Below are 16,834 nucleotides of genomic sequence, written 5' to 3'. Positions count from 1 at the left end.
GAATGCTCTTTGCAACCTAAGTTTAGGTGCTCACTGGGATGGGTGAACAGGTTAATGCTATCTAGTCACCTGTGATAATCTCCTCCTTATAACTAACCCTCTCCTCTACCTGTCCCAGTTTCAAATCCCGCCTATAACACCCTCCACAGCTCTCCCCTTTTCACCCGTCATCAGTTGCTGACCACAGGTGAGCTCTTCCATCAAGATCAAGGGCCACCAATGGACATCAACATTTGAATTCAACATTTTTTTTTAATAATGATAATAGTATATATATCAGAGAAACAGTTAAGACATTTAACTTTTGAATCTCATCTTTATTCAAGCAGAGATTATCATGAATATATGAAAACAACATGGCACTTTCAAGTGGATATCTATTAAACAAACCCACCTGTTCTTCATAATGAATTAATAATACGGTTTCCAAAAAGACAAGATAAATCGGAAATAAAAAAATAAGACAGCTTTTCAAATGATATATAAAAATGTTTGACAGCCAAGAATTTGCATCAATGTAAAACTAGTGTGGCACAGGTCATCTCAGTATCTGATCTTTACAGTATGACAGGAAATACGTGGAAAATACAGATTACTATGAATAAACATATAAACAATGTGTAAACAATAGCGTATTTTGGTATCTTAGGTAATAGTATGTATTGACTGTGATTGTTATTCACATCCCATCCCAACCACAATGTATAAGTCTCAGTAAAATACAGAAAATATAGACAAAAGAAATAAGAAAAGAAGCATATATTAGAGATGTGGATAAATCCTAATCAATCCCTGATGTGCATCCATGAGGAGTATTAAATCATATGTACCTGTTCCCACATAAAATACACTTTTCCACCTCGTTAAACATTCTCTGGAGACCACTGTCCACTGTCCTATCCACACCAGACTATTATAGTCCTACTTGGTGAGATAAAACACATCCATCTTTATTGTCCAACTCCTCTGGCTGGGTTACGACAGCCTGACAACAGCCCTTACACCTTTTAGTGGTGAAGAAGGAAAGACAAGGGCTCCAGCGGCAATCCACAGCCTGTGTGAGGCAGAAAGGACAGCCATGTCCTGTTTTTAACTACAACCAGTACATGTTACATGTTGAGTGGTACTTGTATGATGAAGAAAGACATTAGAGATGCAAAGTTATCTTTAGCACCACTCTTCAGAAGGTGATGTGTCACAAAGACCTCTTCTGCGATCAACAAACACGATTTTTCCCAACCCCAAGAGACAGGACATATTTACACACTCTGCTTCTATCATCAGTGCTGTGTTCAAACATGTTTTTCTTTGCTTTTTTACTCATTTCCACCAAGTTTACGTAGGAAGACGGCAAGCCATTTCATAATAAAGCTCCATTCATTTGACATTCAAAGTCTTAATAAAAGACATGTTTTACAATACATTGGGATGTGCTGAAATTAAGATATGCAAGTGTCACTTGGGTGTACGTGGGCCTGCATGTAGGTGGGCCTGCGTGGGTGTAGGTAGGCCTGCGTGCGTGTGTGGTGTAGGTGGGCCTGCGTGGGTGTAGGTAGGCCTGCGTGCGTGTGTGGTGTAGGTGGGCCTGCGTGCATGTGGTGTAGGTGGGCGTGGGTGTGCGTGTGGTTGTAGATGGGCGTGCGTGCGTGGGTGTAGGTGGGCCTGCATTGGTGTGTGATTGTAGGTGGGCCTGCATGGGTGTAGGTGGGCCTGCGTGGGTGTAGGTGGGCCTGCGTGGGTGCATGTGTGTGGTGTAGGTGGGCCTGCGTGCGTGGGTGGTGTAGGTGGGCCTGCGTGCGTGTGTGGTGTAGGTGGGCCTGCATGTGTGTGTGGTGTAGGTGGCCCTGTGTGTGCGTGTGTGTGTGTAGGTGGGCCTGCATTGGTGTGTGATTGTAGGTGGGCCTGCATGGGTGTAGGTGGGCCTGCGTGGGTGTAGGTGGGCCTGCGTGGGTGTCGGTGGGTCTGCGTGGGTGCATGTGTGTGGTGTAGGTGGGCCTGCGTGCGTGTGTGGTGTAGTTGGGCCTGCGTGCGTGTGTGGTGTAGGTGGGCCTGCGTGCGTGTGTGGTGTAGGTGGGCCTGCGTGCTTGTGTGGTGTAGGTGGGCCTGCGTGCTTGTGTGGTGTAGGTGGGCCTGCGTGCGTGTGTGGTGTAGGTGGGCCTGCATGCGTGTACGTGTGGTTGTAGATGGGTCTGTGTGCGTGGGTGGTGTAGGTGGGCCTGCGTGCGTGTGTGGTGTAGGTGGGCGTGCGTGTGCGTGTGGCTGTAGATGGGCCTGCATGTGTGTGTGGTGTAGGTGGGCCTGCGTGTGCGTGTGTGTAGGTGGGCCTGCATTGGTGTGTGATTGTAGGTGGGCCTGCATGGGTGTAGGTGGGCCTGCGTGGGTGTGTGGGTGTAGGTGGGCCTGCGTGGGTGTATGTGGGCCTGCGTGGGTGTAGGTGGGCCTGCGTGGGTGCATGTGTGTGTAGGTAGGCCTGCGTGCGTGTGTGGTGTAGGTGGGCCTGCGTGCGTGTGTGGTGTAGGTGGGCCTGCGTGCGTGTGTGGTTGTAGATGGGCCTGCGTGCGTGTGTGTAGATGGGCCTGCGTGCATGGGTGTAGGTGGGCCTACGTGCGTGTGGTTGTAGATGGGCCTGCGTGTGTGTGGTGTAGGTGGGCCTGCATGCGTGTGTAAATGTAGGTGGGCCAGCATGGGTGTAGGTAGGCCTGCGTGCGTGTGTGGTGTAGGTGGCCCTGCGTACATGAGTGGTGTAGGTGGGCCTGCGTGCGTGTGCTTGTGGTTGTAGATGGGCCTGCGTGCGTGGGTGTAGGTGGGCCTGCATGCGTGTGTGGGTCTAGGTGGGCCTGCATGGGTGTAGGTTGGCCTGCATGCGTGTGTGGGTCTAGGTGGGCCTGCGTGGGTGTGTGGGTTTAGATGAGCCTGCGTGGGTATAGATGGGCCTGCGTGGGTGTAGGTGGGCCTGAATGGGTGTAGGTGGGCCTGAATGGGTGTAGGTGGGCCTGCGTGGGTGCATGTGTGTGTAGGTAGGCCTGCGTGCGTGTGTGGTGTAGGTGGGCCTGCGTGCGTGTGTGGTGTAGGTGGGCCTGCGTGCGTGTGCGTGTGGTTGTAGATGGGCCTGCGTGCATGTGTGTAGATGGGCCTGCGTGCATGGGTGTAGGTGGGCCTACGTGCGTGTGGTTGTAGATGGGCCTGCGTGTGTGTGTGTGGTGTAGGTGGGCCTGCATGCGTGTGTAAATGTAGGTGGGCCAGCATGGGTGTAGGTAGGCCTGCGTGTGTGTGTGGTGTAGGTGGCCCTGCGTACATGAGTGGTGTAGGTGGGCCTGCGTGCGTGTGCTTGTGGTTGTAGATGGGCCTGCGTGCGTGCGTGGGTGGGTCTAGGTGGGCCTGCATGGGTGTAGGTTGGCCTGCATGCGTGTGTGGGTCTAGGTGGGCCTGCGTGGGTGTGTGGGTTTAGATGAGCCTGCGTGGGTATAGATGGGCCTGCGTGGGTGTAGGTGGGCCTGAATGGGTGTAGGTGGGCCTGAATGGGTGTAGGTGGGCCTGAATGGGTGTAGGTGGGCCGGTCAGCTTGTATCACCGTCTTACAGAGGAGGGTACCTGAGCTACGCCTCCACCCAGCTAGGCATGATTCCCCATCCCGGGAGGCTGACGCTGGGCCCTCCTCGGACTGTTGAACCATTCTCCTCCTCAGCCTCCTCCTCCGTGTCTGTCTCGCCCGTCAACAGCTCCTGGACGAGAAGAAACACATCAAGGATCAGCTTTGCAAAGACAGTGACACGTGAGAAGCTGTCGGCCCAGTTGACGTGGTCAGTCCAGTCCAAACACGAACTGTAAGCCCGTCAGGATAAGAGTGTCAGCTGAACGACTAAAATAGAAATGTAAAATGTGGAGGTCTGGTATTCCCATGTTTTTGCCACACAGAATTCCAACTTTACTCCCTGTCTGGAAAATAATTTCGACCACTGCTCCACCATGTGTGATTGTGAAGGAGAGAAGTATGGTCCAGACTAGGGCTGTTTCAATGACAATATTAATTAGTGTCAGTACAGCTCCATGTCACCACTGAGGGCAGTAATCTTCTCCTATTTGTCATCCTGTAGACTAGTTGAATGGCACTGAAGTGTTGGTAGTACATAACTCTCTAACATCTTAACAACCAGGCCTTTAGCGTTCCATTGTCTCTCTAATCACTCTGACATCAATGCAAATTGAGACGTTACACAATAGCCTACCCTACAGCATATTATGCACAGGAAGAAACGAACACAGAAAGAAACTGCATTTGGTGATTTATCTACTGCAGAATTATGTCAATTTTCTTAATGGGCTTCAAGTGTTTACGGTGTTATTATTCTGCGTTCTATAATGACTGGTTGTGCTCAACCTGCCAAGCATTCCACCCACGAGGCTAGGAGAGGACATAGACATAGACCTACGCTGTGATTTATTGGGCATGCCTTTCAAAGTAATAGAGCTTCATATTTTCATAATTAATAGGTTGACATGACCTCAAGCTACACAGTGAAAACCATGTGTTATTCTCTCTCTCACACACACACACACACATACACACACAGAATAGATCTCAGCCGGTCTTCATGTTGTGGCTACTGGTGGCTCCTAAATGAAGGGCTGAATAGCTTAGATTAGTGTAAACTCTCTCCAGGGACCCCCAGCCATTCCATGGATTAGATGTATTTCAAAGCTAGCAGACCCCAATCAACCTGTCAACTAATTATCAAGGCCTTGATTCAGGTGAGCTAGTTGAGGGCTACAACAACAGTGAGACAGCTGGATGTCCCAGGAGGGGTTAAATTATCCACTGGTTTAGGAGAGCAGGGTTGTGGATGCATTGAGTGAAATGAGTGTTCTTATACTCTCAGAAATGTCTATATACAATCCTGTACAGCACTGATTTACAGACCTTCCCTGTACAACAAGAGGAGTCAAACTGCCCCTGTTCCCGCCCTGCTGATAGTGTCACAAATTCAGACTAATTTCAGACATATTTTACTGAGGACAAGATTACATTGAGAATAATATAATAGGTCAGAATACTATCACTTGAGAAAACAGAACGCAAATACCATAACACATTAATAACAATATTAATAAAATAAATGCATAATGCAGTCCATATATTTGGATTTCAGTGACATAGTAAAGTTTTTTTGACAACTAAATATTTCCAGTATTTAATAATTATCCTGTTTAAAATGACCACTAACAGCTCAAAACAGAATAAAATCTTCATGCCTAAAGGAATGGCAATCGGATCCATTTGCTATTCTGTTCTTAAACATCAGTTTTTTCTATAATCGTTCTTAAGACATAAAATAAATATAATAAAAAGACAAAAATAATTAATTTCTTGTGACGGTATACCCGATCAACTGAATTTCTTTCAAATATAGAGGTTCTAAATTTGCGCACCAAGTATGCAATGAAGCCTGGAGACTGGTGAAACCGCAGCTGCCACCCTTGCATCCGCAGCAGCCATTTATTATTATTCAGATATCGTCTACTTGCTAATGTAACGCAATTGTCAATGTTATTGCTAAAGGTAGCAAATTTACAGATGATGTAGCATGCCATCATTGCCATGTAATGCTGGTGGGTGTGTAGACTTTTTATATCCACTGTATAATACTTAGGGAACTCCCAACCCTCAGAGATGTTGCACAATCAAAAGACTTGTACCAAACTTTAAACATCAAAGTGTAAAACATGTATGACATTTATTAGCAAGATATAACACTGTCCATTTTCAGTACCTGGATTTGTATAAATAAAGTGGACATAACTAACAATTGAATGATCTGAATTTCAACTTGCCACCCCATGTAAAATGTTCTAGAAACGCCAGTGAGCCTGGGGATGTCCAATGTGTTTCTGTTAATACTAAACTACTGTGAGGTCAACGGTAAATTGACTGGCTGAAAGAATGTAATGACCGTCACAGCTCCCGTCCAGACTGCTGCTTCACCACTTCACATCCTATGGGAGTGGAACGGAACAACTCCTTAAGGCTCATGGAAAAGCTTTAAATGACATAATCAACATCTTGGCCAAGATTACGGTAGTGAGCGCACAAACGTGCACGTGAGTGTTTCAGCGTGTGGGTTTTCTGTAGATTGATGAGTATTATAATGGAAGAAGCAGATGAAGGCAGATAGGAGACTTGCCCAGCGTTTCTCTGTTAATGACAGGAGGCCAATCCCAAATGAATCCCAGAATATCTTCATGCAGTCCCACTGGGAGAGGTTGGCCTAAGGATGCCGAGTGTATTTTATCCCATATAACAACAGGTTGAAGAAGATAGGATGCAGACTACAGCCACATATAGAGTATCCCATAAGACCATAACTAACAACCACTCTAAAACAGTCAAGTATTTTAGAACACAGAAAAACGATATGGCCATAGCTGACCAGTCAAACCTCTAGACGACAAATAGACATAACTCCTCCCCTCTCCTACACCCTAGTGATCAAAACCCTTCAAATGGAGAAGACAATGTCTTTCCACCAACACAACCAAACTCCAACCCTTCATCTTTATCAATGCCTCTTTCTAGTTCCTCCGTCCGTTCAACTCAGCTTTCCATAACATCACCGATTGGGAAAAATATCCCAAATGTCACATTTACTCCTGGGATGAAGGGATGATTTGTAGCTGCTTGGCCGAGTCCCAGGAAAAAGAAGGAGGGGAATGGAGAAAGACAGAGGGAACAATGCCATTTATAAGCTGTCAGAATAATTTTGATGAGAAAGCGAGTGAGAAAGACAGAGATAGTGTACAGTAACACACTGACTGGTTTGTAGAAGGTCAGTTCTCCGAATCCCCAACACAGGAGGCCACTGTTAAACAGAAACACCGCCCCCTTATCTTCTCACAGCCACTTAACCAGGCCCTCAGCATTTAACACCCACTGGAGACATTTAACTACCAGCAGAATGACAGCAGACTATTCACATCACAACAACAGTTCCCCCAGCAAACGTCCTTCCGTTAACTCACCACGGACCCAGTGAAACCAGGTGTTAACGCACTGGGTACGGACCTATCAACACAAGAAGGACAACACAACCACACGACAACGCCGAAGCCTCGACTCTCCATCCCTCTGGTGTCTTATTAGGGAATGTCAATAACAATCCTTGTATTTCCCATAACAACAGGGAACATGGGGCATTCTTTGCTCCACTTTAATGTTCAGGAATGACTCAGTTTCCACCAGCCACATCTACCATGGCTACTTGACCCACTGAGAAAAAAGACCCCTGACTGATGGGAGAAAACAGAGAGACGGGAGAGAAAGGGGGAAAGGAGGAGAAAGGGAGGGAGAGTTCCTTGACTCAGACTTTCCTGGACGCCAACATTGTGTGCCAGATGGCTGTTAGAGTGTGTGTGTGTGCGTGCGTGCGTGTGTGTGTGTGTGCGTGCGTGTGTGTGTGTTGCCGACAGAAAACAGGTGCAGATAGGCAACATCACTGACAGAGGGACAAAGATCAGAGTTGTTTTGCTATACTCGTGAGGAATTTTGGGGATCACAATTTATACCCATTAAAAATTATATTTTCTAAACCCTAACCGTAATCCTATAAAAACCTGAATCTAAACCCCAATTTATGTGATTACTGGCAAAATGTCCTCACTGGCTATGATTTGCCATGGTTTACTATACTTGGGAGGACATCTTGAGCTCCTAAGTATAGTATTACACATACACACACGCACACATGCACACACGCCCACACACACGCACAAAAACAAATAAACAGGCTCCCATTTTCTATTCTTTCTCAGCAGATTCCTGCTTGTCTCCAGCCAGTGTCCCGTGAGGATGTGGTGTATAATGGAGATGTTTGGTGGGAAAGATTCTGATATTGCCCTGGGCTTTACTGTCAAAAACATGTAATCCCTGTAGTCCACAGAGCTGTAGCACTAGAAAACAGACCACTGACCTGTGGTGCTCTACAGTGAACCCGAACGCTCTCTCACCTGTGACTCGTGGCTCGCAACCCACAGCGACGCGTCGTCGGCCTTCTTGACGGAGGAGCAGGACTCGCATGTGTCTTCCAGGTTCTTCAGCATCTTGTACTTCCTCATCATCAGGCTGTCCACCAACCAGAACATGACGGACTTCAGGGGGCCACACAGGGAACCAAAGCAGTCAGTGCCAGGCCCGGTTAGATTATAATGTGTATTCTCTAGCCTATATAGACGTTTTCCATCCAAAAACACTAACTGTATGCTGGCTGTATCAACACAGTCTGGGATGCTTCATATACACAACATTACATACAACCCTGTTTCCAAAAAAGTTGGATTTATCCCTGTATTTAATTGAAACAGTGCAAAGACAACATATCAAATATTGAATCAGAGAAATGTTATTGATTTTGGAAAAACACATGCCCATTTTGAATTTGATGCCAGCAACACATTTCAAAGAAGTTGGGACAGGGGCGTGTTAATTACTGTGTTGCATTGTCTCTTCTTTTAACAACACTCTGTAAGTGTTTGAGAACTGAGTGGACAGTTTTCCCCTTCGCCTCAGTCCATCTTAAATGAGCTCAGGCCCAGAGAATGCGGCTCTGTGTGGTCCCAAAGATCACAACATCCAATTTTGGCCTTGTCCCTTGCAGAGAGAAATGTCTCCAGATTCTCAGAATCTTTTCATATTATGTACCGTAGATGATGAGATCTAAACATGATGAGACCGTAAACACTTTGCAATTCTACATTGAGAAATTGTGGCGGTATTTGCCCACACAGTCTTTCACAGAGTGGTGAAGCCCTGATGTTACTGACCTGTTGCCAATTAACCTAATTAGTTGTGAGATGTTCAACCAGGTTCTTCTTTTCTATCACACAACTTTCTGCCCCTGTCCCAGCTTTTCTGAAAAGTTTTGCTGGTATCAAATTCAAAGTGGGCATACACTGTTCAAGGAACAATAAAAAAAACTTCAGCTTCAACATTCGATATGTTGTCTTTGTACAAATGTCTATTGAATATAGGGTTTGAATGATTCGCACACCTTGGCATTCTGTTTCTATTTAAATTTTACGCAGCGGCCCCAGCTTTTTGGAGCAGGGTTATAGATTGTTTGCTGAGAGGGAAGGTTTGACTCACATTGACGATGAAGGGCACAATGAGCATGACCAACACAAGCTCCAGCTGGGGATCAGGGATGTAATCCAACAACACCGCCTGCAACTGAGCCGACAGCAAGCCAACAGGGTCAAAACTAAGACATACTTTTGAACACACGTCGTCAAATTGACATGTTCATCATCCTTAGTGTGCAACATGATAGAATGAGCCTTTCTGTCGCTTTACTGTATAATAAATGTGAAATGGGAGGCCGCGTGAGAGAAAGAGAGAGAGAGCGAGAGAGAGAGACAGAGACAGAGAGCGAGACAGAGAGCGAGACAGAGAGCGAGACAGAGAGCGAGACAGAGAGCGAGACAGAGAGCGAGACAACGTTTCTCATTAGTCGGGGATGAGCTATGTTAATGACAGTTCGTACTACACCACTCCCTGAGAAAAAGACTAAATGTAACAAGGAATGTACAAAGAAACATGACCCTCAATTATCAAAATGGCTTAAGCAGGAGATCCATCGAAGTAAACAAACATCCAACCAAACATTTGTCTGAAAGTCCCATTTTTCCATTATGTTCAAAAGACAAGTTTCTCTTCTTTCTTTTTTTTTTAAACCTTTCATCCTTCCTTTGTTTTTCAGCCTGGACTTGTTTGTTGCCTTTAAGATGTCCCCGGAGATTTTCAAATAGAAAACAAAGCATATGATTGACACATCCCCTCCAGTTTTGTCAGGCTAAGCCCCTTGCTCTGGGGGTGATGGGTACTGTAGGCCTACTCACATTGGTCCATCCAGGGATGAGTAGCACCAAGCTGACCACGCTCTTCTCCAGGACCATGATGAGCAGGTAGACGCCACACTGACCCAGCCAAGCCGCCGCCTGGGGAGGGTCACCTGGTGACAGAAAACAGAACGACTGTTTAATGACTGCCCAGTGACAACTCTCTGGTCCTCTGGTCTCCTGCTTGAAGGACGTAACAGAGTAACATTGTCAACTTGTGGTTCAGACTCAGATACATTAGATACATTACTCATAGATACATTACTCATAGATACATTACCGTGAGAGTTTGTCTCACCTGCTTCATTTTTATGTCAGAAATGGGGAAGCATATGGTGAAAAAGTTGCTGTGTATTTATAATTAAAGTATGTCTATATTTAAGCATGCAAGATGACAAATTATAGGTAATAAAATAAACATTGTATTTCCTATTTCACAACATGGCCTACAGAATCACCAAGATACTTAATCCTGCATTCCGGATTTGGCAAAATGATTTACATGGGACTGACTTTGCAATGGATTGATGGTTCGGAATAACAGTATTTAAACAAAGAGTTCAACGTTCGACTAGCCATTTGCAAGTACATGTACCAGCTGGCTAGATTTGGCAACACCCAGACAAGCATTATCGACCTCCGTAGTAAGGATGAAGATGTGAGGATAACTGAATCTAGCCAATTGTTTCGGTGTTTAAAGCCTGGGAGACTGGCTCAGTACGCAGTAAAACCCTCTGGCCTAAACAGGTCTCAAGTGAGCCATTCACATCTCTGTCATCACAGTGTACACAGAAAGTCCCTGTCATTAACAAAATGCTCTACACCTTGGAACACAGCACATTGACAAACCGACAGACCGACAGAGGGGGAAAGATTGCCAGAAAGACAAGGATTTTAAAAAACCGCGGAGAGAACAGGGTGAAATGAGGGAAAAGACAAAGCCTGCAAATGAGTGCTGAATGTTTCAGTTGGAACAGTTTAGAATGGGTTTACAGAATGAGTTCACCACTCTATATAAGCAGCAAAATTCCTCAATATTGGTTTTACAGCCAGAGCCACAGAAGGTCACCAGAAAGAGAAAATCAGACAGCATAGAAACTAAAATACAATAACAACTGGCCAGCGAATATAGCACAGCTGCATTCCCAATCTGCTGGATCATAACAATCACCTGAAAATAGACCATGAATCAGAAACCGTGTGCAGATACAGTAGTGAAATTACAATGAGGAAAGATTGGTTATGTATGGAGTGCAGCAATTTGCTAGAACTGAACCCCACCCTATTGCCAACCAAGCCCATCAAAGGACATTTTTCATTCAACTCCAGCAGGAAACGTTGAATATCTTTGAGTTTGCTCCTATTTTAATGGACCTATGGCGGCCTCCGGTGGCAAAACAAAGAAATGTCCTTCCTGAAATATTCTATAAATCACCTGGTTATAGCCCTTGGTAGAGAAATGTTGAGCCATTTCTTTCTGGTTATAGCCCTTGGACCAATGGTTATGCCCAGCACAACTCTATCCAATGAGACAGTTACAGAACAGTATCTCATCGATAGCTGACTGAGCTCTGGCCAACTTCTATTGGTTTGACAGATAACACCAAGAAACTCACCGTATTCTCCGAAGGTGAGCAGTGTGAACGACTTGTACTCCACAATCCTGGAGGCAACTTTGACCGCGGCCCAGATGACTAGCATACCTAACGTTGCATCTAGCAGGAAGTTCATCAAATACCTGTGGAAACCCTCCAAGAAATTAGTGAGTGATTTTTATAACGGGTTGTTAAGATTTGGCTGAGAGACCGTGCAGATCTTACAAGGAGCAAGGATCCGCTTCTGTGAGGTTGGAGAGGAAGACGTTGGCCAAGTGAATGAACAGAGCACCGATGGCCTGCTTGGACGTGTCGTAAAACCTGTAGAAATGATGGGAAATGGCAGAAGGTCATATCAGCAAGGTACAGCGCTGACCCCATTGTTTTCTTTTTTTTCATTATGAAGAAAACACCAGACAATTTGTTCCTGACTCATTGCTGATCCGTTGTGGGTTGGAAAAGGGAAATAGTGTGTTGCATTCTGAACTGCAGATGAATCCTAGCTCTACTGGCTATGTTATTCATTTTCAATTTCCAAATGTAATTACCAGAAATGACTCTTCCATCCTCCAAACCATCTGGAACAATACCAACATGTTACTGCTGTCCCAAACAGACATCAGAATTCAACATTTATCCATGGTGAATACTTGCTTTTATTTATTGTCCTGGCTCCCTAAGCAACTGATTTGTTTTTGTTTTTAAGCAACGTCAATGATTCATGAGGCACTTTTTTTTTACTTATTTTTTTTTACTTCTCTGTAGTACAGAAAGTGAAACTAAAGTCTGACCCGAGACTATTTATGCTGACTTTTGGAGGATATCCAGGCCGCTGGCTTCATTTTAAAACAGGTAGGGTGTGTCTATATACAGAAAATGTGGTCTGGGTCTGATCTGCTGTCTCTAGTGATCATATAATGCTGCAGCATGGGCTTGATTCCAGCCTACTGTCATTTCAGGTACACACCCTCCTCTCTCAGTCAATCAAGCATAAAAAAAACCCAAATATATTTACATAAAAAGAAGGGGCAGCCCTTCCATGAGAATAACTTCAGTCTCATTCAAAAAGCCTTGTGTTCAGGCATCTCCAAACCTATCATTCACCATCCTTAGCCATGTGATGAATCCCACCAGCTTGTTCTTTCTTAGAGATGGATATTAAACTGACAAGAGATTGCCCTAAAAACAATCTCTCTTACCAAATCTTCCATGGTCTTCTGATTCCTACAGGTTCACGAAGCCTCTTAACTGTAGAGAGGCAGAGAAAAACAGAGTGAAAGATGTGGACAGAGCAGAGAGACAGAAAAACACAAAGTGATACAGGAAGAGTGAAAAATCTGTGTAACAACCGGAAAGTGTATCTGTAAAGCTAAAATCCATCAAAGATGTATGTGTTTTCTACAGGGTGTTGGTCAGGGTCAGTATCCTTCGTTAGCGTAACCTCGATCAAATTGTTTTGGCTGGCTGAAGGACACTTGTGGGTCGCAAATAAGGCCCAAGATTCTCTTCCAGGATTGAGATCAGGACTTTGACGAGGCCATTGTAGGACATTGACCTTTTTGTTCTTGAGCCACTATAATGTTGCTTTTGCCTTGGGATCATTGTCCTGCTGAATGGTGAATATTCTCCCAAGCGTCAGTATTTTTGGCAGACTGCAGCAGGTTCTCTTGCAGTAGTTGCCTTTATTTTGCTGAATCCATTCTTCCTTCAGTTTTGATAAGATGCACAGTCCCTGCTGATGATGGCAGGACACTCCCAGCACCATACTGAACCGTAGGGAAGGTTTACCCAACGCATAGCCTTTTTTCGCCCTAAGACCTCTGTCTCGGTTTCATCTGACTGCTAAATCTGGGTCTGCTTTCAGACATGAGAGTAACAGCTTCTTTCTTGCCATACTCCAATACAGGCTTGTTTTATGCAGAGCTCTTGATGTGATTGATCAGTGCCCCATTACTCCACTCTCAGACACTAAATGCTGTATAAGCAACATAATTCGGCTTTTCATTTTTCCCAGCCTAAAACCAATGTCACTTTGCAATTACTGATTTTGAGACTACATGCAATGTAGACATCTAACAGAACTCAATGTGCCATTTGTCATTCAGAAAAGCGAGAAAACCACTGAGCCGCAATGGCGACCTGGTGCATCAGTTTCATTGGTCAAAGTATTTTAATTGTAAAGTGCACCGATTAACATGCGTCATTCTCAACAACGAAATGATTGTGACAAAGCACGTAACACCTGCGTAGTAATTAAGAAATATATAAAGCTAAAATATTAACTGAAAATACAAAATATACAAAACAATAGTGACTAGAAGCCAATGGGCCATCTGGCCCCCTCTCTGTGATTACACTGTGTTGGCATTCCATTTCTTTTTCCAAAACGCCAACATCTACAAGTCCACTCTTTTGGCATATAAACTCCTTCAACACTCCTGTCCCCCAGGCCTCTCCACCAAAGGATAACACAGGAACACACATCAAACCTTATCATTTAGTTAATCATTCCGTGAGCCTTCAACATCGTCATTTGGTGTGCAAACGTGCTGTCCACAGCACCGGAGTCGCCCAGATAGAGAACTCACAGCGGGACAGATAACAGACCAGCCACTGTCCGCAGGACAACATAGCTCAGGGCTAACTAGCGGACAGGAACCCACTGTTTTTTCTGGTTCTACCGGTGTCTGAGTGGGTAACTGACCACATGCCATCGTCATGATGTGACTGCGGTATGACTCATTACCACCTTAAAACCGTTAGAATGCAGGAACACAGTGGTGCCACACATCTGTCAATGGGAGTCACAAAAACAGGCACATATGCATACTCATGTCTGTGTGCCCCCACATGCCATACACTCAAGCTGGTTAAATATTGATTTTCTTACTAATAAATAACTGTAGGCAGGTTGAATTGAATTAATACTCCATTCACCTTTACAATCTAACCCAATTTTTCTGTAATATATCACACTGCTGTGAAGTACATGACTAGAATATTGTGATCTTACTGGTTGGAGCTTACTCAGGTGTGGTCAATAAGCATGGCCGTGTTCAGACCAGTGATTTAGTGGAAGCACTCCCAGGCCAGAGACTGTGCTTTATTACCTGTCCTTACCCCTCAATATTGCTTCCTGTCATCTCTGTCTAACCCTCACCTGGCTTTTTATGATCCACACTTTCCCTAAGATGTCTTGAACCTACAAAATGTGCAAGTGCTGATGTCCACTCAATAAATACATAGCCATATTCACCCATCACTTGTTTATGATTACTGCCTAAAACGTTATTCCTTCATATACAACATTCTCTCACCCCTGTGATTGTTTTGAAGAGACCTAATAATGTCAGTGAATACTTTAAACGAGGTTACATTACGCTATCCTTAAATATGTTTAAACGGGTTAAGACGTAACCTATTTCATAATAAAACAATAGTTCGTATAGTTGCAACTGACTATATGGATGGCATTTGGAATGTTTTAATTTGTGTGGATGGACTGCTAAAAGTGTGTGCCTTTAGTGTGGCTTTGAAAAACTTCCAACTGTCGCATAATAGAAGCATATTGTACACTTGTATTTAGCAAATATAACGGTTTAGTATTAGTAATATAGTTATTATCGGCCTTAGAATGTACAACAGAAGCCATATCAGAAAGAGACATAAAAGATAAAACAGTGCCACGTTCTCACAAGCGGTCCCTTTAAATTGATTTCTTGTTAAATAAAAAAGTAAACATATTCTGTTAGTTTGAAACAAACTAACCTGTATGATAAACTACAACTCGGCCCTTGAAACATCCCAATGTTCTCGTCATACTCACGCATCAATGTGCTGAAAGCCACTATTCCCAGCAAGCCTTGAATCAAAACTCCGAATCTGTCGGTCAAAGCCCCGTTATCGCATCCGTGAGGATTCGCCTTCTTAATGTCAGACATATTCCAAATCTCCACAACAGCATTATTAAACAATCTTTTCGCATGAATGGTGCCATTGTATGCGTACATGTCCATGTTGAATAGTTTAAAAACAACTCGTGTTAGACAAAGGACAGGGTGCACTTCCCCTGTTGTAAACGAGAAATTACTGTAATCCTCAAAAAAAAAACACCGAACAGATAGCGTAACTTGACATTCTGTCACTGAGCAATGACGTTGTTGAGGTGAACACAAAAAAAAAATGTTGTCACAGAAAATACAACAAGTTAAGTTGGGAAGAGCTTGTTTTCCATTCTCTGCCCCAAATCCAACGTTTTTGAAAACGACAACACAGCAATATGCTTGAATTTGACGTCACCTCCTGCTGTTGAATTCATTCGATCCTCAAGCGGGCGCAGGCGGTCTTTGTTCTTTTTGTTTACGTCAAATGCATCCTCTTGCCAGTCACCGCAGCTGGTGGTTAAAATGTCCCCATGGGCATTAAACAAGTATTTCCTAGGTACCACATTGTTGTTCCACGTAAGCTATAGGCCTACATGCCAACACATTCCCCAAAGCGGTGAGGATTGGCCCATTGCCTATAATTTAATCTAATCGGTCTTTCGTTTGGGTAATGTGAACTCAGACGACATTGACCATTAATCTAAATGGAAGTCAGATGACGTGCCCTACACATAAGAGACAACAACAGCTGTATCTTAGTTCGTCTATTCGCGCAACTGGCTGTGAATGGCCATTCATTGAAGATTAAAGGACTGTGCGCTTTAGGGCCTATTGTCTAGTTAAATGAGTAGGGAGTTGGTATCTAATTCATTGGCCTACTGATTGATTCATTACTTATTCAATCAATAGCCCTATGGATTTGCAATAGGCCTATGGGTTTTCGTCCAATCCAATGGTTTTTTGCAGGCTTACTCCATGCTCAATAACAAGGAAGACTAAATTAATTTGATAGTTTCTGAGCGTAGACAAAGACAAAACATCACTGTTCTGAATGGCACAGAAACAGAGGAAGGGCAGTGGCCCGTGCAATGCATGCGTTGCACGTTGGGGATAATCCGTTCTCCCGCGCGTTCGTTAAAGCCTCTTCTCTGGCAGATTAAACTGCGCGCTCCTAACCATCCATCTGTTACCAGCACCTTACCATGTGCACACGCACACTACCCTCCACACGGATGGCCCAGGAGGTGCGAGGAAGCGGGGAGGTCCAGTACTTCATCAAGGCTCTGTTTTTCCAAAGTTATCTGATTTTCGCCATCCGAAATATTAAATGCATATAAATAGAATTAATATATCGGCCAAACCATGGATTTTTGCTTTCAATCCATTTGAATGACGAAATCAGAAAATCTGAATACATAATAATCAGGGCATTGGGGTGTGAATGATGCTAGTGCTGGCTGGGCAATGCAA

The 16,834-nt window shown here is 44.4% G+C and overlaps 1 protein-coding gene across 2 annotated transcripts; it reads right to left on the bottom strand.

Annotated features, from left to right (window-relative positions):
• Nucleotides 1–317: 317 nt before the first annotated feature.
• Nucleotides 318–15,899, bottom strand: tmem110l (transmembrane protein 110, like). Of its 2 annotated transcripts, XM_010901321.4 has the most exons (9): nucleotides 15,307–15,899; nucleotides 12,680–12,728; nucleotides 11,706–11,801; nucleotides 11,502–11,623; nucleotides 9,886–9,998; nucleotides 9,134–9,217; nucleotides 7,999–8,139; nucleotides 3,592–3,722; nucleotides 318–1,054 (listed from the first exon to the last, which is right to left on the bottom strand). In XM_010901321.4, the coding sequence occupies exons 1-8, from the start codon at nucleotides 15,494–15,496 to the stop codon at nucleotides 3,597–3,599; spliced, it is 921 nt and encodes a 306-aa protein (XP_010899623.2). In that variant the 5' UTR covers nucleotides 15,497–15,899; the 3' UTR covers nucleotides 318–1,054; nucleotides 3,592–3,596. The 2 variants fall into 2 exon arrangements, with proteins under 2 accessions (XP_010899623.2, XP_010899622.2); XM_010901320.5 differs by lacking the exon at nucleotides 318–1,054 and having other exon boundaries at nucleotides 2,128–3,722; nucleotides 15,307–15,898.
• Between the last annotated feature and the right edge of the window lie 935 nt (nucleotides 15,900–16,834).

The sequence above is a fragment of the Esox lucius genome, chromosome 23 (genome assembly GCF_011004845.1).
Source record: "Esox lucius isolate fEsoLuc1 chromosome 23, fEsoLuc1.pri, whole genome shotgun sequence".
NCBI classification, from domain to species: domain Eukaryota; kingdom Metazoa; phylum Chordata; class Actinopteri; order Esociformes; family Esocidae; genus Esox; species Esox lucius.
The sequence above is the reverse complement of the archived record's forward strand: the minus strand, read 5'-3'. Positions and strand labels throughout refer to the sequence as shown.

What these genes read in the sequence shown, in the direction of transcription:
- tmem110l (XM_010901321.4), bottom strand. Translation starts at nt 15,496, where the DNA reads ATGGACATGTACGCATACAATGGCACCATTCATGCGAAAAGATTGTTT. An exon ending in AGAAGACCATGGAAGATTTG is followed by an intron (nt 11,802 to 12,679) that starts GTAAGAGAGATT and finishes TCATTTCTACAG; the next exon opens with GTTTTACGACACGTCCAAGC. An exon ending in GAAGCGGATCCTTGCTCCTT is followed by an intron (nt 11,624 to 11,705) that starts GTAAGATCTGCA and finishes GGGTTTCCACAG; the next exon opens with GTATTTGATGAACTTCCTGC.